Consider the following 24,658-nt stretch of genomic DNA (forward strand, 5'->3'; position numbering starts at 1 on the left):
TGGGCGATGCTCAGAGGTTATTCTTGGCTGTACATTCAAGAATTACTCGTGGCGGTGTTCGCGGGGACGCTGGTGATGGAGCCGGTTCGGCTGGGGGCTAGGCAAATACTCTTCCCGCAGTCCTACCGCTCCGGCCTGACCCCGCTTCTGAAAGCCCCCCTCCCCTCCCCCCGCAACCGCACTGCCCAAGGATGTTTTACCCCTGGCTGCTCTCGCTCCTTGTCGCTTTTCCCCGCAGGAGAAGCGCGTGTTCTCCCTTTAACGATTCTCCTTTCTCTCCCCCACATCTCTCTAAGAAAGTTCCATGCAATAAAAACGACTTTGTTTCAATTTAAAAATGAATAAAAATGGGGCTGGAGTGATAGTACAGCGGGTAGGGCGTTTGCCTTGCACGTGACCGACCCGGGTTCGATTCTCAGCATCCCATATGGTCCCCTGAGCACCGCCAGGGATAATTCCTGAGTTCAGAGCCAGGAGTGACCCCTGTGCATCGCCGGGTGTGATCCAAAAAGCAAAAAAGAAAAAAAAAAAAGAATAAAAATGAACTCTGGTCACGCCCTTCCTCCCGAACCTGCTCTCGGGCCCTCAGCTCTCTGCAGAGGGAGCCCCATCCTCGCCCACCGCCGCAGCCCCCCCATGCTGACTCCCAGCAAGTGACTCTGGTTTCTGAGTGTTTCAGGGGGATTGGGTTACCCCCAGCGGAGCGCAGGGTCTGCTCCGGACTCTGGCGGGATTTAGGGGGCCCACTGCAATTGGTGGGGGGGCACAGTAAGTTCCTAACCCACTGCACCCATATCGCTTAAGCAAACCCCTTTGTAAAGGTTTCCTGGCATGGTTGCCCCCACACCCATCACCCCACATTTTTGAGGGTTCCCCCTCTCCCCTCTGCTGAAGTTTTGGAGGTTCCCCTGCCCAAATGCCCCAAAGCCTGTGACCCCTTGTTATCTGTTGAAGGGAAAGGGGGTGAGGTACCCACACACACAGGCTGAGGTGAAGAAACTGCTGCTGGGGGGGGGGCTTGGGAGGAATGTCTAGGACAGGGCAACCTAAACACACCACTTCTGCCAAGTCGCCACAAGATGGCGTGCGCTGTGGGGCGTTTCAGTCATTCCCCAGGCCCCTTTCTCTAAGAAATGTCCACCCATGATCTTCTGTTTTATGTGTAGGAGAGGGTGGAAGTACCATTCTGCTCGGGACACCTCAAGTTGGGGGTGAAGGGACCTGATGTCAAAGGAAATGAAGCCGCGCCAGTGATAGGACAGCAGGTGGGGCCTTTCCTTGAATGGGGTAGGCCTGGGTTCAATCCCCAGCACCCCATAGGATTCCCTGAGCCCCGCCAGCAGTGATCCCTGAGCATATAGAGCCGGGAGGAAGCCTTGAGCACTGCCGGGTATGGCCCCCAAGCAAAACAAACCAAAAAAAATACACAAGTAAAATACTCTTTTTTTTAAATATATATAAAAAAAGGGTATAAAGGCTGCTTTGGTCTTTTTGTTTTTAGTTTTGGGGCCACAATCAGTGATGCTGGGGGAATTTGCTGTTCCTAGCTCTGCACTCGAACTCGGTGCTTAGGAGACGATATGCGGTTCCAGGGACTGAGCATGGGTCAGCCCCACACTACGCGAGTGACCTAACCACCCTGGATAGCCTCATCCAAGGCTCCTGCTTCTTCCTTGATTAAAGAATACATAATTGGGGCTGGAGCGATAGCACAGCGGGTAGGGCGTTTGCCTTGCACGCGGCCGACCCGGGTTCAAATCCCAGCATCCCATATGGTCCCCTGAGCACGGCCAGGGGTAATTCCTGAGTGCAAAGCCAGGAGTAACCCCTGTGCATCGCCAGGTGTGACCCAAAAAAGCAAAAATAAATAAAGAAAGAAAGAATACATAATTACTGTATCACTGTATCACTGTCATCCCCGTTGTTCATCGATTTGCTCAAGTGGGTGCCAGTAACATCTCCATCCATCCCTGTCGTGTGTTAGTGTAGCCTGATGACATATTGGGGGGCTCTTTCAGGGTCAGGGGAATGAGGACTGTCGTTGTTACTGTTTTTGGCATATTGAGTACCTGTAATATGAGAAGTCCTAAAGTCCTCTGTTCTCCATGGAGAAGGGTGGCCAAAACAAGATTTAGCTCCGGCACCTCCACAAATTTGAGGTGAACATATTTGCCACCAAAGGAACAGCATTGCCTTATGAAGAATATTAACACAGCAATAATGAACCAAGGACAGGGCAGTCTCCTTCCCTGTAAATACATCATATGCCACTTCTGCTGCAGATTTTTAATTTTATTTGGATGGTCAGGGTGGGCTAGCAGCGTTCTGGGGACCATTAGGAGTGCCTGGGATTGAGTCTAATCTGCCACGAGCAAGGCAAGTTTTTTTTTTATTTTTTTATTTTTGGGTCACACCAGGAGATGCACAGGGGTTACTCCTGGATTGTGCACTCAGGAATTACTCCTGGCAGTGCTTGGGGGACCATATGGGATGCTGGGAATCAAACCCGGGTTGGCCGCGTGCAAGGCAAATGCCCTACCCACTGTGCTATTGCTCCAGCCCTGGTAAGTTATTTTTCTCTTTTGTATTAATTATTTTGGGGGGATCACATCCAGCAATGCACAGGGGTTACTCCTGGCTTTGCACTCAGGAATTACTCCTGGCGGTGCTCAGGGGACATATGGGATGCTGGGAATTGAACCAGAGTCAGCTGTGTGCAAGGCAAATGCCCTAGCCGCTGTACTATCTCTCCAGCCCCTTTGCATTAATTTAATTAAATTTTTGGTCCTTTTTCTGAGCAAGGCAAGTTCTGAACCCACTGTGCTCTCTCCCTGGCTTGAACACCTTTGTAAAATCACTCTGCCTTCTTGAACCCCCAACCCACCATCCCACAGTTCTGAGGGTGCTGCCCACCCTGTTCTACGTGAAAGAGGGGTGTGGGAGCAAGGTTCAACTCGGTGTCCCGATATCTGCATGTGAAGGAATCAGTGGTCATCGGAACTGAGGCTCTTTTCTTGTTTGTTTTGTTTTGGAGGCCAGAATCAGCTCTGCACTTAGGAATCTCTTCTGGCATGGCTGGGGGACCGTATGGGAACTCTATTAATGAGCCAGATTCCTCTGAATGCAAGGCAAGAGCCCTAACTGCTCTGCTATCGATGCAGGGGGCCGAAGAAGTTGTGTACTTGATCCGGTTTTTTTTTTTTTTTGCGGGGGGGCTCACACCCAACGATGCACAGGGATTACTCCTGGCTTTGCACTCACGAATTACTACTGGCAGTGCACAGAGGACCATATGAGATGCTGGGAATCGAACCCGAGTCAGCCATGTGCAAGGCAAACACCCTACCTGCTGTGCTATTGCTCCGGCCCTGTGCTTGGTCAGTGCTAGATCCTTAATGACCGCCAGGAGTGATTCTTGAGTGCAGAGCCAGGAGAACCCCCAAACCATAAACAAACAAAACAGCCTCAGTCCCTTGATATTGGATCCCTTCACCCCAACTTGGAGGGTTCAAAGCTATATCTTGCCCCCCTCCACCTTGTAGAACAGGATTGGGGTACCCCCAGAATGTGAGGTGATGGGGTGTGGGGTTGACCATAACAGTAAACCTTTCCAAAGGGAGATAGCAAAGTGGGTTCAGAACTTTTTTGCTCAAAGGGAAGAGAACAACAACAACAAATAATAATAATATTGTCTTGCTCATGGCAGACCAGGTTCAATCCTCAACCAGTCATGATCCTTAGAACTACACTGGGGTAACCACCCCAAACCCCAACTACATACCCCTCCAAAAGTAAGGATGGCAGGCATCGAACCTGTGCCAGCCTAGTGCAAGGCAAGCGCACTCCCGGCTCTGTATTGGATCCAACACCTGAGGCTGCGTGCTTGGTCCTTAATGACCCCAGACCTAACACTGAAGCAAAGAAAAGGGTTGAAAATCTTAAGTATGGGACAGTCGGGCCACAGCAGTTCCACAGAAATGCCAAGAGATGGCGCTGTGGGTGTTTCTGTCCCTCCCCAGGCCCGTTTCTCTAAGAAATTTCCACCCGTGGGTTCACTTCAGTGTTAGGTATGGGGTAATTAAGGATCAAACACGCTCCTATGCTCTTTCAGGCAGTGCAGCAGTAGCAGGGCCGGGAAGGCACTTGACTTGCCCTCAGAAGAACCAGGTTTGATTTCTGCCATCCCAACTTAGGTGGGAATCTCCTCTGGGGTTTTGGTTAGGTCATCCCAGCGTAGTTCCAGGGATCATGAGGGGTGTTGAGGATCGAACCTGATCTGGCATAAGCAAGGCAAGGTGCTTTGGGTTTTTTTGTTGTCTTTCTCTTTGCTTTGAACAAGAAAAATTCTGAACCCACTTAGCTATCTATCTGACGAAGTGTTTCAGAAAGGTTTACTCTTATGATCAACCCCACACCCAATCACCCCACATTCTGAGGGTTCCCCAACCCTGTTCTACAAGGAGGAGGGGCATGGAAGCAAGATATAGCCCAGAACCTCCCAAGTCAGGGATTTGAGGCTGCTTTGTTTTTATTTCCTTGTGTTCATTTATGGTTTGGGGGCCACACCCAGTGATGCTCAAGGGTGACTCCTGGCTTCACATTCAGGAATCACTCCTGGTATGACTGGAGGACCATATGGAGAGCCCAGGATCCTCTAACATTGGGTTGTCCTTGCTCTTCGCAGGGAGCTTATCTTTATTTAGTTACTTCCATCACAGTGCCCCTGAGGCACACCCAATTCCATTCTATGTTGCTTTTCTCTTTCCTTTATGTCATTTGCATGGTTTAGCAATGTCCCTTTGTATAGACACAGGAAGACAGTTGATGCTATGCTTTGTAACATGGAAGTTAATTGACTTCAAATAATATTTACTCATGGGCATCCATTATATTTACCTGACTTACGCCTCAGTTGGCCTTACTTTGTAACACCCCCAGAAGGAGGGTCCTAGCGAAGGACAAGGATGGACCCAGGGCAAGTAAAAGGGACAAGCTAAGAATAATGTTAAGAGCATGGTCATGGAACAAACTGTCATGACCCAAAAAGAAGTAACCGAAGTAACCTGCTGGGGTTGGGGAAGACTGGCTTGGCCTGAGGACTCTAGTCTGAGATATACAGTGAGATGTCCCCAGGAAGAGCCACTCTTCGAGCTTAATATCTCTCTTACTATGTTCATGCAAAATGACTAGAAATATTAGAAATGCACTCAATATGATTGTTTAAATGGATGACTCGCTGAGGAATAGCGAAAGCAATACACCCTGGATAGAATCCCACCCTTGAGCGGATCTCCTAGTAATCTGGAGTGCTGAACCCCCAGATGAGATTTTGTCCCTGAGTTTATCTCCTAGAAGAACTTCCCCTGCAGGAGGGGCCAGATATGTCTGTCGTTATGATAATGTTCAACCCCACCTATGTGTACCCCCACCCTTTATGATTTCTATAGAGCTGTGAGAAGGGCGAGGGGGAAATAACGCACTGTGAGGTAGGTGGGAGAGAGGTGGGGAAGAAAATAAATACACCGCAGGAGAGAATGAAGCCATTAAGGGAGGAGAGAGAAACAAACTGACCAACAACCAGCCTGTCTCCCCATTCCTTCATCTGTGGCCACTGACCGTCCTGGGGAGGTGACTCTCAGCCACTAAATGCTTGTGTCCCGCGCCCACGCTCTCTGGCTCTCTGAACTCAAAGCTGGCTTGATCCTTAAAGACCCCCGTACCTAACCCTGAAGCAAACCCAAGGGCTGGAAATCTGAGCGTGGGAAAGTCGGCCCGGCAGCTCCCCTGAAACGCCACGAGATGGCGCTGTGGGCGCTTCCGTCCCTCCCCAGGCTGTTCCTCTAAGAAATTTCCACCTTTGGGTTTGCCTCACTGTTAACCAGGGAGTCCTTAAGGGTCAAGCATGCAGCCTGAGGCGATGCAACATAGCACAAAAGGGGCTGGCCTTGCACTAGGGTGACCTGAGTTTCATCTCCAGCACCCCATACAGTCCCCACTCACCACCAGGAGTGATTCCTGAGTTCAGAGCCAGAAAAACACCCTGAGCATCACCAGGTGTGACCCAAAATAAAACCAACCAGAGCACAAGTGGCCACCTCAGTTCATTTGATGGCAGATTTTCATCCCAAACGTGGGGTTCCTGAGCTCTTACTTCAATCCCCCCCCTCGAAGACTGGGCAGCGGCACCCTTGGGCATGTGGGGTGTGGTGTGGCGTGGACCCCATGACAGGAAACCTTTCCAATGCTGTTGGCCAGAGACAGTGCATTTGCTTTCAAACTGGCACATTTGTTTGCTATTTGCTTTGCTCTGAAAGAAGGAGAAAAAAAGAAAAAAGAAACTTGCCTTACTCGTGACCGACTGAGTTCGATCCTCAGCACCCCAGAGCCCTGGCAGGGGTGACAACCCCAAGCCCCCAAATAAAAAATCTCACGGGAAGTTGCAGTCTTTCCCCTGGGAAAGAAATTGTCTGTACTAGGCTCATTCTCCATGTGTCCATCCAAAATGCATCCAAAAAGTTTATCCAAGTAATATTTATCCAAATGAACGCTCAGTTGCGTTGCTTCACGGCAAACTTAGGGGTTCACAGACCAAAACCTGCTTCGACACCTTTCTTCCACAGAGAGCAAAACTCAGCTGTGCGACCCCCCAAAGTAGGGGCAGTGGGGATCGAACGTGGGTTTCTGCCCTGGGAACCAAGTGCCCTAACCGCTGTGCTGTGGGCCGGGGCCTTAATACCCCCGTGATTAAGGTCGGGCCACAGCAGTTTGCAGAAGCCTCGAGACATTTTGTGGGGCCCGGGGGGTTGGCCAGCGACATCAAGGGGCACAGCCCCAGTGCAGAAGGAAGACACATACAGGCCGAGATGGTGGCAGAGATGTTTATTGGGGGACCTGGCAGGAAGGCGGCTCAGGTGCGGGTCAGGCGCTGGGCGTGTACTGCAGTGCCATCCGGTCAAAGTCGCTCTCCTGCAGGGGGCAAGGAGTGGTGTGAGCGGAGGTGAAGGGCTGAGGGGCGGGAGGGCATGCTCCCCTGGTGCCTGCCTTACCTTGGCATGGTACTCCTGGATGAATGGGTGAGTCCTGTGTGCGTCCTTCAGCTGGGACAGGTACCGGCTCGTCACCTGCGGGGTGACAGCCAGACATGGGCTGCACTGTGTGGGGCTGGGGTCCCCCACCACCCCCAAATCAATGTGAGGCCTCAGGGAGGGGGCACAATGTGACACCGGACTCAGGACACCCTGACTTGGGGAGCACACCTGGGAGAAAGTAGGAGCACCCATCAGGATGGCTCCCCTGGGCCCCCAGAACCCACCTCAGGGGGCTTGCCCAGGTGCTGCGATAGGACGATGAGGTTGACAAGTGTCTCAGGGTGGCCGCTGTCCTGCAAGCATGAGGGGGCGTGGTCAGCGCCCCTGTCCCTGCCCCACGCCCCTCCAGCAGTCCTTCTGCTCCTGGGCCAGCACCCGCCACTGTAGACTGAAGGGGGCGGAGTCCAGGACAACCCAGAAGCCTTTGCTCAGTGTCCACTCGGCCCCGGGCAATGACAAGAGCACACTAGGACGAGCTTCCCTGCCAGTCCCCTCCAGCTGGGGGTCACCGCAGTCGGGTCTTGGGAGGCCAGCAAGAAGTCCTTGGGGTGAAATCTCAGCCACTGGGCCAATGAGGGGGCACCCAAGTCCACGGCCAGCAGCTCGGAAGGCGGAACACGAGGGCCTTGCCAGGGTCCCCTTCACCCATGCACAGGGGCTGTGGTCACCTTGTCCAGCGCCTCCTGCAGCGCACCCTCAGCAGCCTCCCAGCGGCCCTGTGCCATGTGGCAGGCGGCCTGGCCCGTGAGCAGCAGCAGTGTGGCCGAGCACTTATCGGCCAGCTCCTGGAAGATGTAGTAGGCGTCCTGCAGTTTGTCACCACCCTGAGGGAAGAGCCTGTCAGGTCAGCACCGCGAGACCCAGACCCCAGGAGCCCCATTGAGATGGTCACTATGGGGCCAGCTGGACCACAGGTTTGCTGAGCACCGGGCACATGCCGTCCCGGGACTCACCACGGCCAGGTTCACCCAGGCGGTGGCCAACTGCGTGAGTGTTGCGTCCTCGTCCTGGTCCTGCATCTTCTTCAGCTCCTTCCTGGGTGGGGGCGAGGGGCTCAGCAGGGCACCCCTACAGGGGACCCCCATCTCCAAACCCTGGGACCCACCAGACCCTGCATAACAAGTCAGCTGCCTGCCCCAGAGGGAAACTGAGGCCAGGGCGGTGGTGCTGAGAGGGGCGTGGGAGGCGGGCAGGCTCACCGGGCCAAGTCCAGGCGATCCAGCTTCAGTAGGATCTGCACCGTCATGGCCATGCTGTGGGACACGAGTCATCAGTGGTCACCTCCAGCAGGGGGACCAGCTTCCAAACGATCCATGCCCTCAGGAGTCCCAGCTCTGCCTTGCAAAGGACCCGGGAACCGAAGGGCCACCTCGGCTGAACAGCATCACTGACCCTGAGGTCTTGGGACCCCAAGTGTGGGTTTCTTCTTTTGGCCAGACCAAGAGGTGGGCGAGTCTCTGCGCTGGGGGGCGGGGCTGGCAGCCACACCCTATGCTGGGGTCCTGGACCCTGGCTCTGGGGCCCCAGGAGAGAAGGAGCACATGCAAGGAGTACCGCTCGAACCCCCCCAGGGATCTGGATTTCAGGGGGACCCTGCCCTGTCTCCCCTGCATTACCCCTCCAGGCTGTCCCCCTGATGCAGGGCGCGCAGGGCTGCATCTGGGTTGTTCTCATGGAAGTAGATGGAGGCGGCCATGAGCAGGAAGGTGCTATTGCTCACGTCCACGCTTTTACTCATTTCCCGGTCCAGCTCGGCCACGATGGCATCCCTGCAGGGTGGCAGCAGCTCAGGGCCCTGGTGGGCAGGCAGACCCTCCCCATCCCCTCCCCTGCCCTCCCACGAACAGGGCCTAGGGTTCCGCCCGCAGGGTGCAGCCCTCACCTCTGGCTCTCATTGGCCAGGTACTGGGCAAACATGCGCACGGCCTGCAGCTCTGGGGCGGATGAGGGCTTGATATCGTCCAGGACGACACCGAACTTCCTCTGCGGGAGAACGTTATCAGCCCGAAGCCAGGGCGCAGAGGCACTCGCGCCAGGCCTCGTGGGATGGCTAGTCCCTGGGACAACTCAGGCCCTCCAGCTGCTCCCCTAGCCTTGCAGCCGGTGCGTGTCTGCACACGGACACGCTCATGTGGGGCTTTGGAGTACCCATCACAGCCGCTATGCGGGGGCACTCGCAGCCGGTGGCTGGAGTGCCTGGTCCAGCCCCCCACGCCCTCCAGGGGCTCACCTGGGCCAGGTAGGCGCGGTACAGGAACACATCCCGCTCCACGTCTCTCTCCGGGCTGGACGGCTGCGGAGACGGGGCACGGGAAACTCACCCGGCTGGCGGCAGCCTCCCCACAAGGGAGTCCAAACTCCACCGGGTCGCTGTCCTAGCAAAAGCCCAAGCCGCCGCGCCCGCGCCCACCCCATCCCTCCCTGTGGCCTCTCTCGGGTGGGAAGGGCTCCCGCCTGGCCTCCGCCGGGCATGACAGCCGCTGCCCCGGCCACTCCCACCCAGCTGAGCGCTTTCAGGCGTCTGACGCCTCCCTCCGGTACGCCCCCGGTAGGCACAGACGGACAGGCAATGAGGGGCTGTGGACACTGGGCACTAAGCCAGTGCCACATATGTGGACTCTAGAGGAACAAACGCCCGCCGAGGCGGGGCATTCCGAACGCTTACGCCGTCCAGCAGGCGACAAGAAGGGGGCGTCTCTGAAACCGGCGCAAACCGCCCCGTCCCCCGGGCGTCCGCACCTTCACCCGTTGCGCCTCATTGATGCACTGCTGGTAGCTGCCGATGTAGAAAGCGTTCTTCACGTCGAACAGCTCGTCCACATCCCCAGAGCCGCCAGAGGCCGGGCCTGGAGCCGGGGGCGCCATGTCGCTGCCGTCTGCCTCCCGCTTCCGGAGGGACACGTCGGACGGAAGCGAGGGCCACCGCGGGGCATGTCGGGAGATGTAGTTTACTTGGTCTGGTTGTAGCGACGAGCCAGTGAGAGACCCTGACCTGTGACGCAGGCGAGTCTCGCAGGCCGTCTCGGGAGTTGTAGTTGGGCGATCCCGTGAGCCAATGAGATTCAGGGAAAAGGGGCGAGAAGTGGGCGGGACCGCTTAGGAAGCCCAATAAATGCGAGGGTTTCCGTGTCGTCACCGGCACGCGCCGGAAGCGTGGCTTCACGCCTCCTTTCCCTCAGCTGGCGGCGAGTATGGCCGGCTTCGCGGAGCTCGGGCTGTCATCGTGGCTGGTGAAACAATGTCACCAGCTAGGTTTGAAGCAGCCCACGCCCGTGCAGCTCGGCTGCATCCCCGCCATTCTGGAGGGTGAGTGGATTCAGGACACGTCGCCTTCGCGGCCCCCCAGCTTTCCTCCTCTCTTTCCTTGTCCCGGCCGGCCCTGCGAGGCGGTAGGGGCAAGCCCAATTCTCAGTGGTGACATTCATGCCGGACGACTGGCTCGCCGTGAGTCCCTGTAGAATGTCTGAATCTTGGCCTGGGAGCAGTGGGTGGGCTTGATGAGCGGTTAGATGTGGAATCACTGAGCAGGTCTCGCCGTATTGATCGCAGGGCTCGTCTGCGTCCTGTCGACTTTGTTTTGCTTTGTGCCCAGGTCGGGACTGCCTGGGATGTGCCAAAACGGGCAGTGGCAAGACGGCAGCCTTTGTCCTGCCCATCTTGCAGAAGCTGTCGGAGGACCCCTATGGCATCTTCTGCCTCGTCCTGACACCCACCAGGTGAGAAACTCCCTCCAATGCTGCCTGTTCTTGCTGTGTTCTCTTGGGCAAACACCTTTGGCTGTCAGAACCACAGGGACGGGTATGTGCAATGGGGAGAGAAGCTGCTTTTTCGTGAAAGTCATAGCCACGTCTCGCTCCTAAGCTGCCTAGTGTGGAGAGCTTGTGCGACATAGGTAGTGAGGATAGGGGGGCTGGTGCCGGCTGCTGGGAGGGTGTGTGTGGGGCGGGCATCTGGCAAAGTGTCAGTGAAGGTCTGGCAAAGGCTTGAGGGGGAGTTCCAGGCAGAGGGTGGGAAAGCTGGGAGCAGGAGGGAATTTGACGCTGGGGTCTCAGGCTTTGAGGATGAATGCGGTGGCATGGACAGATGAGAGGCTAGATTGGGGGCAGTGGACCACCTGTGCACAGTGACAGCTCTTGTCCATAAACGGGGGCTGTGAACAGGAAAGGGCGAGTTAGGAGAATCAGGGTGTAGGAGGGGGGGAGGGGCATCTTAGAATCTCCATCTGACCCAAGCCGGCCCCTCTGCCCCAACAGGGAACTGGCTTATCAGATTGCTGAGCAGTTCCGTGTCCTGGGGAAGCCTCTGGGCCTAAAAGACTGCATCATCGTTGGCGGCATGGGTATGGGGGCACCGGTGGCCCTGGGCTGGGGACCCTGAAGACTGGGCCATACGCCCAGTCTGTCACCTGCCCTTCTTCTGCCTGCAGACATGGTGGCACAGGCCTTGGAGCTGTCCCGCAAGCCCCATGTGGTCATCGCCACGCCGGGTCGCCTGGCTGACCATCTCCACAGCTCCAACACCTTCAGCATCAAGAAGATCCAGTTCTTGGTATGTAGCCTGGACTGTGGGTCCATGTAGGCCAGCATGAGCCCAGAGGCTACCCAAGAAGGCGTGAGGTGGGGGAGGCTGGTGCAGAGTTGGGGATGGGGGAGGGGCGGGCTGGGCCCAGCTCACCCGCCTCCCCTCATGGCACTGTAGGTGATGGACGAGGCCGACCGGCTTCTGGAGCAAGGCTGTACCGACTTCACGGCAGACCTGGAGGTTATCCTGGCGGCGGTGCCGGCGCGCAGGCAGACACTGTTGTTCAGTGCCACGCTCACCGACACGCTCAGGGAGCTGCAAGGCCTGGCCACCAACCAGCCCTTCTTCTGGGAGGCTCAGGCTCCGTGAGTGCAGGCTGAGGGCCGGGGGCGGGGGACGGGGCTGGGCCCTGGCCTACGGAAGGGACAGCTGGCCTTCCTGTCCTGCAGGGTGTGCACAGTGGAGCAGCTGGACCAGCGCTATCTGCTGGTGCCCGAGAGGGTCAAGGACGCGTACCTGGTGCACCTCGTCCAGCGCTTCCAGGACGCGCATGAGGACTGGGCCATCATCATCTTCACCAGCACGTGCAAGTGAGCCTGGCTCCTCGAACCCCCCCTTGCCCAGCCACCCCATTGGGATGGAGGGGCTGCTCACGGGGACGTAGGCTGAGACCTCTGCTTCCACCCCTGCCCCCAGGACCTGCCAGATCCTGTGCATGATGCTCCGGAAGTTCGGCTTCCCCACGGTGGCCCTGCACTCCATGATGAAACAGGTGGGGGGTGGGGCGGCCCTGCCCAGGCTCTTGCCTGCGTGCAGCGTCCCTCTCAGCTGCTCCCCCTTTGCCGTTTGTCTGGGTTCCCCCCCCAACCTCTCTGCCCAACGACCCCAACCCCTCCTGGCCTGAGCGGGTGACAGGAGCCCGGCTGCAGGGCTGACCAGCCGCCCTCCTGCTGCAGAAGGAGCGCTTTGCTGCCCTGGCCAAGTTCAAATCCAGCATCTACCGGATCCTGATTGCCACAGATGTGGCCTCCCGGTGAGCACCCTGGGCAGGTCCTGCCTCAGTTTTCCCGCATAGTCTGTGGCTCTGATTAGCCTCTCCTCCAGGGGCCTGGACATCCCCACGGTGCAGGTGGTCATCAACCACAACACCCCCGGACTCCCCAAGATATATATCCATCGTGTCGGCCGCACGGCCCGCGCAGGTCAGTGGCAGGTGGGCTTGTGGGCTGGGACCCCATTCAAAAAGGCAGGTGGGGCGTCCCCCAGCCTCTCCACGGGAGTTGGGTGCCCTCTGCATGACTGAATGACATGGTGCCCCTGGGGTGTGGAGTCTGGGTGCACCTGCCACCATAAGGTTTGGCAGGGGAATGGGGAGGCAGGGAGTGGGCAACCCCTAGGGATTGTCCCCTCCTGGGCGGGGACAGACAGGTACACTGAGGTGGACTGGCCCTGCCTGTCTCTGTTGCTCTGGGACTGTGTAGTGGAGCCGGGGTGCCCCAGAGCTCAGGAACCCTCAGCCCAGGTCACCGGCGTGAGGCCAAAGCTGTGCACCCACCCTGCCAAGTGGGAGAGCCTATGACAGGGCGGGGCAACTGGTGCCCTGGGCTCACAGGTGCTTAGGACCTGCCCTCAGTGTATGTGCCCTGCAGGTCGACAGGGCCAGGCCATCACGCTGGTGACCCAGTATGATATCCACTTGGTCCATGCCATCGAGGAGCAGATCAGTGAGTGGAGGGAGATGCTGAGCTCCCCTGGGCTCAGTATTGGCACACAGACAGCCCCTGTGGGTGGGGAGGGGGCTTGACCCTGCAGCCAGACGCATCCCCAAGCCTCCCCCCGCCTGACCCCGTGACCTCGCATGACCCGGCATGACACCCCACCACCCCTGCCCCAGAAAAGAAGTTGGAGGAGTTGGAGGTGGAGGAGGCCGAGGTGCTGCAGATCCTGACGCAGGTCAACGTGACACGGCGGGAGTGTGAGATTGTGAGTGGGGGCACTGGGCCTGTACGCAGGGTGCCCTCCGTCACGGGGCTCCCTCACAGCCTCTGCCTTCCCTCTCCCCCAGAAACTGGAGGCGGCCAACTTTGACCAGAAGAAGGAGATCAACAAGCGGAAGCAGCTGATCCTGGAGGGGAAGGTGAGTGGTCTGGAGCCTGGCTGGGGTTGGGGGACGGTCTCTGCACAGTGCCCTTGCGGCCTGCCCTCCCGCCACCAGGACCCCGACCTGGAGGCCAAGCGCAAAGCTGAGCTTGCCAAGATCAAGCAAAAGAATCGGCGCTTCAAGGAGAAGGTGGAGAGGACGCTGCAGCAGAAGGGGGGCCTCGGGCGCCCTCCCTCGGCCCCTGCCCCTGACCCCACCCAAGCCCCGCCCTGACCCCCAGCCCCCCGAAGATCCCTGAGGCTGTGCGCAGGCACCACTGTGCCTTTCCTGCTTCCCCCACAACACCCCCAAGCCAGCCGGGCAGGTGACACCAGCCCGGGTCTGTTTGGGGGTCGCGGCTCCCAGGAGGATCGAAATAAACCGCAGGTGTTTGTACAGGAGTGGTCTCTTGACTCAGGGGGAGAGCCTGGTCGCGCTTCAGACATGCCAGGAGCCAGGCCTCAGTTTCCATAATGGAGCTAGGGACCAGCGTGCCGTGCCTGGGCCCCACACCACCGCCTCTGGCAGCCCCGTATCTGAGCTAAGAAGCTGAACGTGGGGGAGCCTAACCAGATGCCTGGTGCAGTTTCCTGAGCCTCAGTCCGCTGCAAACGGTCAAGATGAGAGGTGGGGACTTCTGCCCCCCCAACACACACACACACACACAGCCACTCTTAGAAATGTAATCTGGGCCCCTTGGGTCACCGGGTTTAGACATTGCACGTTGGAAGCAAACGCAGAACCAGCCCCTGCGCCTCCTGGGTACGGTACAGGCGTAGTCAGCTTCCGCCCATCACGGGGCGCCCTCGGCCAGGCGGGCCAGGCCCTCTCGCAGCTCGCTCAGCTCGAAGAGCCGCACGTCCAGCAGCTGCGCCGCCCGGCCCACCTCGGCGCGCGCATGCTCCCGCTCGGCCCGCGTCTCCTCCAGCCGCCGCTCCATGGCCCGCAGCTGGTGCTCCAGCTCCAGGCTGCGCGCCTGCAGGTCCTGGACAGAGAGTCAGGCGCGGTTGTGGCTTACACGCGCTGGGTCGGCCCGCTGAACGCGACAGAATATTCTGAGGGACGGTTCTCGAAAGGCCAGAGCGAGCCTGGCCAGCGGACCGACTCACGCGCAGGCTTCTGACCCCACACTGCCGTGTAGGCCATAACGTACTGTTGGAAAACACCCGGAGGGCAGGAAATGGCTTCCACCCCCCCCCACCTGACCCCGTTCACAGGTGGGGAAACTGAGGCACACCTGCATTTTCTGCTGCATTTCCTCCCGCTCAGTGGCATCTGGGGTCTCGCGCGAGCCCCCGGTTTGGCTCTTCAACGTCTGGATCTCCTACAGGAGAGTTTCCAGGTCTGTTCTCAGGAGTCCAAGCCCCACCGCCCCCACCCCCGTCAATGGGGGTGGGGGGCGCTCACACGCAAGCGCTCACCTGGTCCTTGGTCTGCACCAGCACTTCCAGCTGCTCCAATGACTGGCTTGGCCCTTCTTTCTCGCTCCCCGGCGGCGGCTCCGCAGCGGCCTGGGCCTCCAGCTCGGCCACCTGCGGGAGAGGAAGCCCAGCTGAGCCATATGGGAAGCCAGGGGCGGGGTCCCGAGGGCAGGGGCTCCCCAGCCGCGAGTCACTCGGGCCGAGGGCTGGGGTGGAAGGTGGGGAAGGGTTCCTCACCCGCTGCCGCAGCCGCTCAGCCTCTGCGCGCTGGGCCTCCAGCTGCTGCCTCCACTGGGCGGCGGCCACGTTGGCCTCTCGCAGGGCGCTAGCCAACTTGTTGTTGCTGTCCTGCAGCGCGAAGAACTCGGCCTCCCACTGCATCTCGCCCACCGAGCTGTGGGCCCCAAGCACCCACTGGGCATCAGGGCCACCTCAAGGGGAAGCAGAGGAAGGGGTGCCCGGAGGGGATCTGCCAACCAGGGTGGGGCGTTGATGGGCACGGCCGGTTGGGGATGGGGCACTGATGGGCAACTGTATGTAGGAGGGGGCGTGGTCTCTCAGAATATGGGCGGGACCAGTAAGGGGAATGGCACTGAAGTGCAATGAGGTGCGCGCGCTGTCATTGGGGGCGGAGCACCGATGGGCGGTGAGAGGCGGGAGGGATGTGGCCTGCCATGTGGGCAGGGAGAGTTTGGGGGCGGGGCACCGATGGTGACTACGGAAGTGGGGGGGGGTGGTCTCCCATATATGGTCAGGGCAGGCTGGTGGTGGGAGGGGCCAGGCGGGAAAGGCGTGGCCAAACGAGTGGGGGCGTGGTGGGGAGGAGCCAGGACCCCGCCCAGCAAGCACAGCGGGAATGCGGGGGGGGGGAAGCGGGGGGGGGGAAGCGGGGGGGGGGAGGGGTGGCCCAAGGTCGGGTCCGTCCGGAGGAGTGAGGGGGGTCACGGTCCACCACCCGCACCTCCCCCGCAGCCCGGCGCTGGCCCTCGCCGCGACCCTCACCCCTCAGACAGCATCTTCTTGAGGCGTTCGCGCTCCGCGGGGCCCGGGGCGTCTGCGCTCTGGCTGCGGAACAGCTTCTCATCGCCAGGGCCATTGGCACTGACTAAGGGACTCGGGGGCACCTACGGGCGTGGGCAGAAGCGAGGTCACGCGGAGTGACTTGAGGGCTGACCAGGAGCTCCGGAGCCTGAACTTGAAGAGCAACCCCCTAGCAACCCCGAGTGTGGCTCAAAACCAAAAGTAAAGAAACGAGTAAAAACTGAGGGACGGACGGAGGGCGCCGGGGGCAGCGGCAGGGCCTTCACCCCTCACTTGGCTGCCCGGCGCGGCCCGCAGGAGGGGGCTCTGTGATGCTTTAACCCCACTGACCAGTCCAGGGTCACTGTAGCCTGGCCTTTCACTGGGGCCCACTTCCTCCTCAGCTATTTCCGGTCAGCCGGGTCCACCCAGAGGGCTGTATTTCTGCCCTCCCGGGCCATGGCCAAGCTGGAGGACCCCTTCCCAGGAGCCCCGCCAGAGGCTTGTGTCGTCCGTGCGCAGAGGGCCCTGGCACCAGCCTCCCAGTTTCACCCACATGCCCGCAGCCACTCACCTGGTGGGCTGGGAGCCCCAGGGCCGGACTCGTGAGCTCCCCCCCATCCTGAGACTTCTCCCGGGCTAGCTTGGCGGCCTCCTTCACCTCCTGGAACTTCTCAGCAAACTGAGGGCAAACAGGCACTGAGCAGCCCTGGGACCCCCCAGGACCCCCTACCCCCGCAACCAACACAGGCCCGGGAGCTCTGGAAGGTGCCCTTGGAAGGAGAAATAAATGAGCAAGGGGGTGTCCTCTCTCTCTGGCCCAGCTTCGCTTTTTCTTTTTCCTTTTCACTTTTTGGGTCACACCCAGCGATGCACAGGGGTTACTCTTGGCTCTGCACTCAGGAATTACCCCTGGCGGTGCTGGGGAGACCCTATGGGATGCTGGGGATCGAACCTGGGTTGGCCGAGTGCAAGGCAAACGCCCTACCTGCCGTCCTATCTCTCAGGCCCAGCTCTGCTTTTCTTTTTGCTTTTTTCTTTTGGGCACACCTTCTGTGGGGGTGCTGGAGGGTTTCTCCCAGCTCTGTGCTCAGAAGTCATTCCTGATAGTACCCAGGACCATGCAAAGGCGGGATGGGTCCTCAGCCTCCCATACTCAGCCTGTTGACCTTTCCTTTGCAATGTAAAATAAATTTCTTGCATCTGGGCCAAAGAGATAGCACGTGGAGAGGGTGCTTGCCTTGCACACAGCCAACCTGGGTTCGATCTGAGCACCACCAGCAGGAGTGATTTCTAAGTGCAGCGCCAGAAGGAACCCCTGAGGACTGCCAGGTGGAGCCCCAAAAGGAAATAAAAAAATAATTTTCTTTATTGGAAAATAACTGTTTTTTATTTGAGGCCCCACCTGGCAGTCCTTGGGAGCTTCAGGCTCTGTGTTTGGAGATTCCTCCCCGAAGTGCTCAGGAGACCATGCAGGTGCCAGGGAGCAAAGCCAGGTTGCCTGCATGTAGCATGTAAAGCCTGCACCAAAAACACTGAGCTTTCTCTACATCCCTGGATATATTTGGGGCCTGAGGTAGCGACCCTAGGTCTCACGCATGCAAGGCATGAACCTCGCCACTGAGCCTAACCCAGCCTCTGGAATATAGGTTTTGGTTTTGCGGCCACACTTAGCAATCATCAGATGATATTCCTGGCTCTGTGCTCGTGGTGGGGTGAGGAGGGGGGCGGTGGTGGGCACCATTCCTGGTGGCACTCAGGGGCTGCGTATGAATGGGGCTAGAGATTGAACCCTTGTCAGTACATGCAAGGCAAATGACATAACCTCTATGCTATTTCTCTGGCCGTAGAAAAATTTTTGTTTGTTCACTTTTGGGCCACAACAAGTGATGTTCGGGGGTTATTCCTGGCTCTGACTTAGGAATTACTCCTGGCAGTGCTCGGGGATCCATATGGGGTAAAACCTGGGTTGGCCACATGCAAGGCAAATGCCCTGTCTGACATACTAGCACTCTGTCCCTCCTAGAAAATAATTTTTTTTTAATTTTTTGGGGGGGTCACACCCGGCGATGCACAGGGGTTACTCCAGGCTTATGTACGCAGGAATTATTCCTGGTGGTGCTTAGGGCACCATATGGGATGCTGGGAATCAAACTCGGGTCGGCTGAGTGCAAGGCAAACGCCCTACCTGCTGTGCCTGGTAGGCACACTCCAGCCCCGGAAATAAATTTTAAAAGAAAGTATTTAGGGGCTAGGGCTCAGAGAGCTAGTACCACAGGTAGGGCCTTGCCTTGCATTTGACCAGAGTTTGATCCCTGAAACCACATATGGTCCCCCAAGCCCTACCAGGGGCGATCCCTAAGCTCAGAGCCAGGAGTCAGCCCTGAGCTGACTAGGTGTGGCCCGTGAAATACTTAGGGGACAAAGAAATATCAGGGGCTTTGGGTTGTTTTTGTTTTGTTTTGCTTCTTGGGTCACACCCAATGATGCTCAGGGCTTACTCCTGGCTTTGCACTCAGGAATTACTCCTGGCAGTGCTTGGGGACCATATGGGATGCCGAGAATCAAACCCGAGTCAGCTGCGTGCAAGGCAAATGCCCTCCCTGCTGTGCTATGGCTTAGGCCCCATATCAAGGGCTTTGTGGCCAAGAAAGAGCCAGTGCAATTCACCGAGGTAGTTGTTCTTCAAAATTTTATACTTTATGTTTCTTTTGATTTGGTGGGGGGGGGTCACCCCCAGGGTGCTCAGGGTTCACAGCTGGTGGTACTCAGGAGATCATGTATGGCGCCAGGGACCAAATCGGGGTTAGCACATGCCAAGCGAGTACCTTCACCCCTGCGCGACCTCCTGGCCTTCTCCAGCTGCGGACAGGACAGCACCGGCATGCAGACCAGGCGCTGGGGAAGGCTCCAGGGAGGATTTCTTCCGGCCCCTTAGCCCCATGGCAGCAAGGAGCACGAAGGCCTGGCACCGCCCCCAGGAGACGCAGACGCAGGCGAGGCCCTGTGTCCCCAGCCCCCAGGCCCACCTGCGTCAGGTGCTGCTCGGAAGCGAAGCCGAGGCCGTAGACCGTGTTGGCGCGGCTGTCCGCCCACTGCCCAAACTTCTGCGAGGTTTTGGTGAAGGTCATGTTGGGGGTGATGGTGCTGTTGATGATGGCCTGGAGAAGGTCAACAGACAGAACTGGTCAGTGAGCACGGAACCCTGCCCGTCCCCGGCACCCCCCGTGTGAGCACTGCTGAGGGTCATTCCAGGAGGCCGCTGAGGGCAGGAAGGTCAGCACTGCCCCCCGCCAGGTCTCCCCACGCCCCCCAGCAGCCACCTTGGCGCCTCCGATGCTGATGATGCGGTAGACACTGCGCGCTGCATCGTAGAAGTAGGAGACGGTGACAGGGTGCTTGCATGCGGGGACCCAGTTCCGCTTGGTGGCTGGGTCGATCTGGAACACATGTGCCCGCGTGCTGAAGATGGGCTGTTCCCTGCAGGGGGGGACAGGAGCTCAGCAGCGGGCAGGGCTCCCCACAGGGGACTCAGGCCCAGATGAACGGTTACCAGGGACTCACCTGGCTGTGGACATTGGTCAGGCTGGGCCGGGCGGAGGGAAGGCCAGGCTGCCGCTACGTCCTGCAAGGAGCCGGGGAGTGAGTGTCTAGCGCGGACACAGCGTGCGTTACCAAGCACAGACTCTCGGGAATGACACCAGCTCGGCCATCCACATCCCCCCTATAAAAGGAGGGAGGGAGTCAGGGCACCCCAGGAAAAAGACTGCACACCTGCACACCTTCAGTAAACCCCAAAATGATTCAGGAGGGGCATCAGCTGACCCTGGGCATCCAAGCATGGACATTTCCCCAGGGGCATCTGAGTTCCCACACACCCTCCTTGCTCCCCAAGCCAGGGCCTCCCTCTGAAAGTAGGGTGCTGGGTGGGAAGCTGCTCAGAGCTGGGGTGCAGGCTTTGTATGTCAGAGCCCCGGGCTCAAGCCCCGGCCATGTGGGGATCCCCCAAGCACTGGGCCTGGTTGGTGTGGCCCAAAACCAAGAGAGGGAGAGAAAATAAAGTGGGGTACAGATAGGTGCCTGCTGGGCTCACAGCGCACCCCTCCTGGGAGCCACAGAGGGACCCCTATGTCTACTTAGGACATCAAACCAGGGACCTGCCAGTGCCCTTGCAAAAACCATAAGGGGTTGGGCTGGGGTGACAGTGAGGCAGAAGGTGCTACCTCGCACCCTGGACCCCCGAAGGGTTCCCGAGCCCTGACAGGAGTGACCTCTGAGCAGAGCCAGGAGACAGCCCTGAGCACACTGGGTGTGTCGCCCCCACAACCAAAAAACAAACCAAACGAGGCCAAAAGGGTAATGGGGGGCACCCTCCTCACCCAGATCCTGCTGACACCCACCCTAGCCCGGGAGGCATGGCATGGGGGCTTTCGGTCTCTCTCTCCCAAAGACCAGAGAACCCCAAACATAATCAGGGATCTAAGACCAGGAGGAATGTGGGGCGAGAAGCAGAGCGAGGAGGGAGCGGCCGCTGGCCAGGGGGCGCGGGGTGCCCACTGCTTCCTCCTGACAGGTAGCTCGGGTGCGGTCTCAGGTCTGCGCCCGAGCTTGGGAGCGGGGACCCCGGAACTCCGGCCCTCCATCCCGAGGCGCCTGCCGGGACTTGCAGGAGCGCGGCCGGGAAAGTTACTCACCGGCTCGTCATGCGCCTCCGAGGCGCGGGGCTCCAGCTCGGGGGGGGGGGGGGGGGGCGAGCCGCCGGGGGCGCTCCCGAGAGCCCCCACAACAGCTCCCGCTCCGGATGCAGAAGCTCGGGGACGCCCTCCTGCCTCCGCCCGCCCCAGACACAGAACTTCGGGATTCTCCGCGCAGTCCCCAACTCCTGAACTTCGGGTTACCCTGCCACCTTCCCAACGCCGGAATTTCGGGGCCGCCCTGCTCCCGTGCCCCAAATCGGGACCTCCGGGAACACTGTCGCCACCTCCTCCAAGGAGTGGTGCGGGACTCTGGAGACCCCTTGCACCCGTGGCGCCCTCCGGGACTCCGGAACTTCGGGGCTCCAGCGCAGCCTCGGCCAATCCTGCAACTTCGGGGCTCGCCGCGCCGCACCCTCCCCGCCGCCTCCGCGTCCGGAACTTCGGGGAACCCCACGCCTTTCTCCCTCCGTCCCTGGAACTTCGGGGTCCCCCGCGCACGCCCGGCTGCCGTCGACGGGCTGGGCTCACCCTGAGGGCTCGGCGCCCCGCGAGTGTCCGCGCGCGCCCGGGGTGCGGCCCCCGGCGCTGGCTCCGCGCAGCCCCGCGCCCGCTGCTGGCTCCGGGGCCCGCGCCCTCCGCGCCGCCCGCGCCTTTGTCTGCGCCGCCGCCGCCGCCCGCGCCGCCTCCGGTCCCATCACGGCCGCTGCCGCCCCTCCCCCGCGCCGCCCCGCAGCGCCCCCTGCCGGCCGCGGCGCCCGGCGCCCACCGGCCCCTCCGCCCCGTGGTGGGGGGCGCGGGGTGCGGCCGGGACTGGCACGCAGCTGCGGCGCGCAAGCGGTGGGCGCTGAGCGGAGCCGACGGCCCGCGGGAGTCGCAGCCCGGCCCCAGGCTTAGGACTGGTCCGTGGATGGAAAGTGGGGACTGCGTTCCCACCGAGCGGCTGGAGCCCGGGAGGCTGGGGGACCCGGGGCGAACGCCTTGCACGCCCCGCCCCGTTTGATCCCCGGAGCCCCGTATGATCGCCCAGTTCTTCAGGAGCCAGGCGTGAGCCCTGAGCACTACTGGGTGTGCCACCAAGACTACCCTCAAAGAAACACAAAACTTTGGACTCCTGGGGCTCCCCGCTGCTCTTGCAGCCTGCCTTGAGCCCCAGGGGCCTTGAGTTCCTTGGAGCTGGTGCACCGCAGCCCCCCTCCTCATTCCAGACCTTCAGTCTCCCCTCTGGCTTCCCACCCCCTCATTCGTTTTTTTCTCTCCTTTCCCTGCCTTTATTTCTGTTCCCACGGGGACCTCCACCAGCTGGTGCCCTGCATGGAGGGTGCGCGACCAGGCAGCCGGGACCCCATCTCTGTTTTTCAATAAAATCACTTGGAATCACAGAGTTTCAAAGATATTCGTGACTGGTTTCAGGCGTCTTGGTCCTGGCACCAAGCCCTTCCTGGGGCCCACTGCCCTCCACTGAATGTCCCGGAAGCCCCACCGGCCCCACCTCTTGACCATCAGGGCCCTCCTCTACTTCCAGCTCCCTCTCCCTCCTCTTGACCCCAGGTCTCTTACCTGTCCATCACTTGGGTGGTCTGGAGCCCCAATCTGCTCACACACACCCCTCAGCATGACAGGGGAAACTGAGGCTACTAATTTCTCTAGACATCTGTCCCAGCCTAGGACTTGGCTGGGTGTTCAGGCCCGAAGCCACAGAACACCGAGCACTGTGGGGAACAAAGCAAATACCGTCTGTTCTGTGTGAAGTGACTTTTCCTTTTTACCAAGAAAAAAAAATCATTAAAAAAAAGTAACTGGAAAGGTGCCTGCTAGGTCGAAGCTTCTGGAAGCCACGTGGAGAAAAGATCATAGGCTGACAACAGGGTCATGAGGCCCTTCCAGGTGGGCAGGGGCAGATTTAGTGGGCAGATCTCCCCAACGCTGTAGCAGGAGGGAGGCAGTGTGGCCCGGGGCTGGTCCAACTCCTAAGACCCCCCGAGTCAGAGGCTCTCAGCTGGACAGTGGTCAGGGGTGGAGGGAAGAGGGAAGGGGGACCATCAGCAAGGAGTCCTTGGGTATAGTCAAGGACGGGTTCCTTATTCTCTTCCAAGGCACTGGGGATGTAGGGATGTGTACAGACCACCCCCCACTGGGCCAGGGGCCCTGGGTTTGCTTGTGGACTGAGAGCTCCCATCACATTGGTGCTAAGGATCAATCCCCAGGTGCTCCCGTGCAAGGTGCCTTCTCCACTGTCTCATGCTCCAGCCCTCTCAGTGGGTAAGACTCTCAAGGGCAGAAATGGGGCTGGAGGGGCTGGAGTGATAGCACAGCGGGTAGGGCGTTTGCCTTGCACGCGGCCAACCCGGGTTCGAATCCCAGCATCCCATATGGTCCCCTGAGCACCGCCAGGGGTGATTCCTGAGTGCATGAGCCAGGAGTGACCCCTGTGCATCGCCGGGTGTGACCCAAAAAGCAAAATAAATAAATAAATAAATGGGGCCGGAGACGTAGCACAGGGTTTATGACACCTGCCTTGCATCCTGAAGACCCCAGTTTTTGTATATGGTCCCTGAGCCAGGTCCCTGAGCCTTTGAGTACTGCTGGGTGTGTCTCAAACTATGTTCACTCAAAAGAAGGACAGAAATAGGTCTGACCTCCTATAACAGTCTCTGCATCTTCAACGCTGGGTCCTTTGGCTGCTCCTTCAGCCCTTCAGCCATACTTGTTCCCATACATCCAGTCATGTCAGCTGACTCAGAGGCAAACTCTTATTCACCCTGCAAAGCCCCATCAGCAATACCCTCTTCTCTGAGAAGGCTACTAACTTCCCAAGATATCTGTCCCAATCTAGGATCTGGGTAGGTGAGACACCCTCTCTCCTCTTCCTTCAGACTGCATGGCCCCAGATAGATGAATAACCCCATCTCGGCGGTTTCCTCATCTCTTGAAATTCACCCACCTTAGATGCCACCCAACTTTCAACTCAAAGCCAAGAGCTAGTTGACAAATGAATGAGCCCCTGGGCCACTTGAATGCCTAGGATTGGGGCCCTCAGGCTTGAAGGGGCTGTAGCAAGGGCCAGACACATCTGCGGTGTCAGGACCCAGATGGGTTGGAAGGTAGGAAAGTGGGGTGGGAGGTAGGGACCCTAGAGGCATCCCCCCAATCTGGATGCTCAGTTTGCTGCACAGACCTAATTACCCTGGTGGGCCCCCACACTAATTATCCTCGCTATGGGGGCCAGGTGGCTGGGCGGGGCTGCCCCACTTCGGAGCTAGGTCGCCCGATTATTTTTGGCTGCGGTGTCCTTGAAGGCTCTGTTACGCCGCGCATGAAGGGCAGAAAATGGGGCGAGAAATCGCGGCCACAGCCGGAGGGATGCTGACCACTTGGGCTTGGTCTGGGTGTCCCCTGGAGCAGGACCCCACAGGGCTAGGCAGCCTGGTCTGACCCAGGGTACATGGTGGCACAGATTGGGGTGCAAGAATGTGACTCCACCTACCTGCCAGGATGCTGAGGGATCCTGCCGCCAGGTGGGCGTGGAGGAGAGGGGAGGCGGGTGGCTCAGTTCTGAGGAGACCACTCAGACATACGCAGCAGGCCAGAGTGCTGCAGACCCTCCTTTTCTCTGAGCCTAAGTTTCTCCCCTGGCACGGATAGACCCCAGGCCACTCCAGCCCGCCGCCAGCTCCAGATTTCTGGCCGAGCAGCCTGCACAGCCCCCTCGGCACCCGCCACTCCTACTCTCCTTCTGCGGCCTCCGAGGAGCAGCTGCCAACTGGGAGCCGG

The 24,658-nt window shown here is 59.2% G+C and overlaps 3 protein-coding genes across 8 annotated transcripts; 1 reads left to right on the top strand and 2 right to left on the bottom strand.

The window, feature by feature from the left end:
* Positions 1–6,864: 6,864 nt before the first annotated feature.
* COPE (COPI coat complex subunit epsilon) lies at positions 6,865–9,991 on the bottom strand. Its single transcript, XM_004616645.2, has 10 exons — positions 9,828–9,991; positions 9,319–9,381; positions 8,971–9,071; positions 8,705–8,857; positions 8,288–8,341; positions 8,042–8,123; positions 7,757–7,912; positions 7,313–7,381; positions 7,047–7,121; positions 6,865–6,966 (listed from the first exon to the last, which is right to left on the bottom strand). The coding sequence occupies exons 1-10, from the start codon at positions 9,951–9,953 to the stop codon at positions 6,919–6,921; spliced, it is 927 nt and encodes a 308-aa protein (XP_004616702.1). The 5' UTR covers positions 9,954–9,991; the 3' UTR covers positions 6,865–6,918.
* Positions 9,992–10,238: 247 nt separating this feature from the next.
* Positions 10,239–14,147, top strand: DDX49 (DEAD-box helicase 49). Its single transcript, XM_012934529.2, has 13 exons — positions 10,239–10,394; positions 10,681–10,804; positions 11,342–11,427; positions 11,515–11,636; positions 11,787–11,974; positions 12,059–12,199; positions 12,306–12,381; positions 12,566–12,642; positions 12,714–12,811; positions 13,259–13,333; positions 13,504–13,592; positions 13,675–13,746; positions 13,825–14,147. Exons 1-13 carry the CDS (start codon positions 10,280–10,282, stop codon positions 13,981–13,983), a joined length of 1,422 nt encoding a protein of 473 aa, XP_012789983.1. The 5' UTR covers positions 10,239–10,279; the 3' UTR covers positions 13,984–14,147.
* Positions 14,148–14,418: 271 nt separating this feature from the next.
* On the bottom strand, positions 14,419–22,577 carry HOMER3 (homer scaffold protein 3). 6 transcript variants are annotated; one of them, XM_055128750.1, is made up of 10 exons: positions 22,445–22,577; positions 19,755–19,914; positions 19,514–19,670; positions 19,220–19,351; positions 16,765–16,872; positions 16,173–16,294; positions 15,408–15,564; positions 15,171–15,281; positions 14,987–15,073; positions 14,419–14,734 (listed from the first exon to the last, which is right to left on the bottom strand). In XM_055128750.1, the coding sequence occupies exons 2-10, from the start codon at positions 19,766–19,768 to the stop codon at positions 14,543–14,545; spliced, it is 1,080 nt and encodes a 359-aa protein (XP_054984725.1). In that variant the 5' UTR covers positions 19,769–19,914; positions 22,445–22,577; the 3' UTR covers positions 14,419–14,542. The 6 variants fall into 6 exon arrangements, with proteins under 6 accessions (XP_054984725.1, XP_054984728.1, XP_054984726.1 ...); XM_055128753.1 differs by having other exon boundaries at positions 19,755–19,815; positions 22,445–22,529; XM_055128751.1 differs by lacking the exon at positions 22,445–22,577 and adding an exon at positions 21,416–21,568 and having other exon boundaries at positions 19,755–19,815.
* Positions 22,578–24,658: the final 2,081 nt, after the last annotated feature.

This window comes from Sorex araneus, chromosome 2 (assembly GCF_027595985.1).
Source record: "Sorex araneus isolate mSorAra2 chromosome 2, mSorAra2.pri, whole genome shotgun sequence".
Classification (NCBI taxonomy): domain Eukaryota; kingdom Metazoa; phylum Chordata; class Mammalia; order Eulipotyphla; family Soricidae; genus Sorex; species Sorex araneus.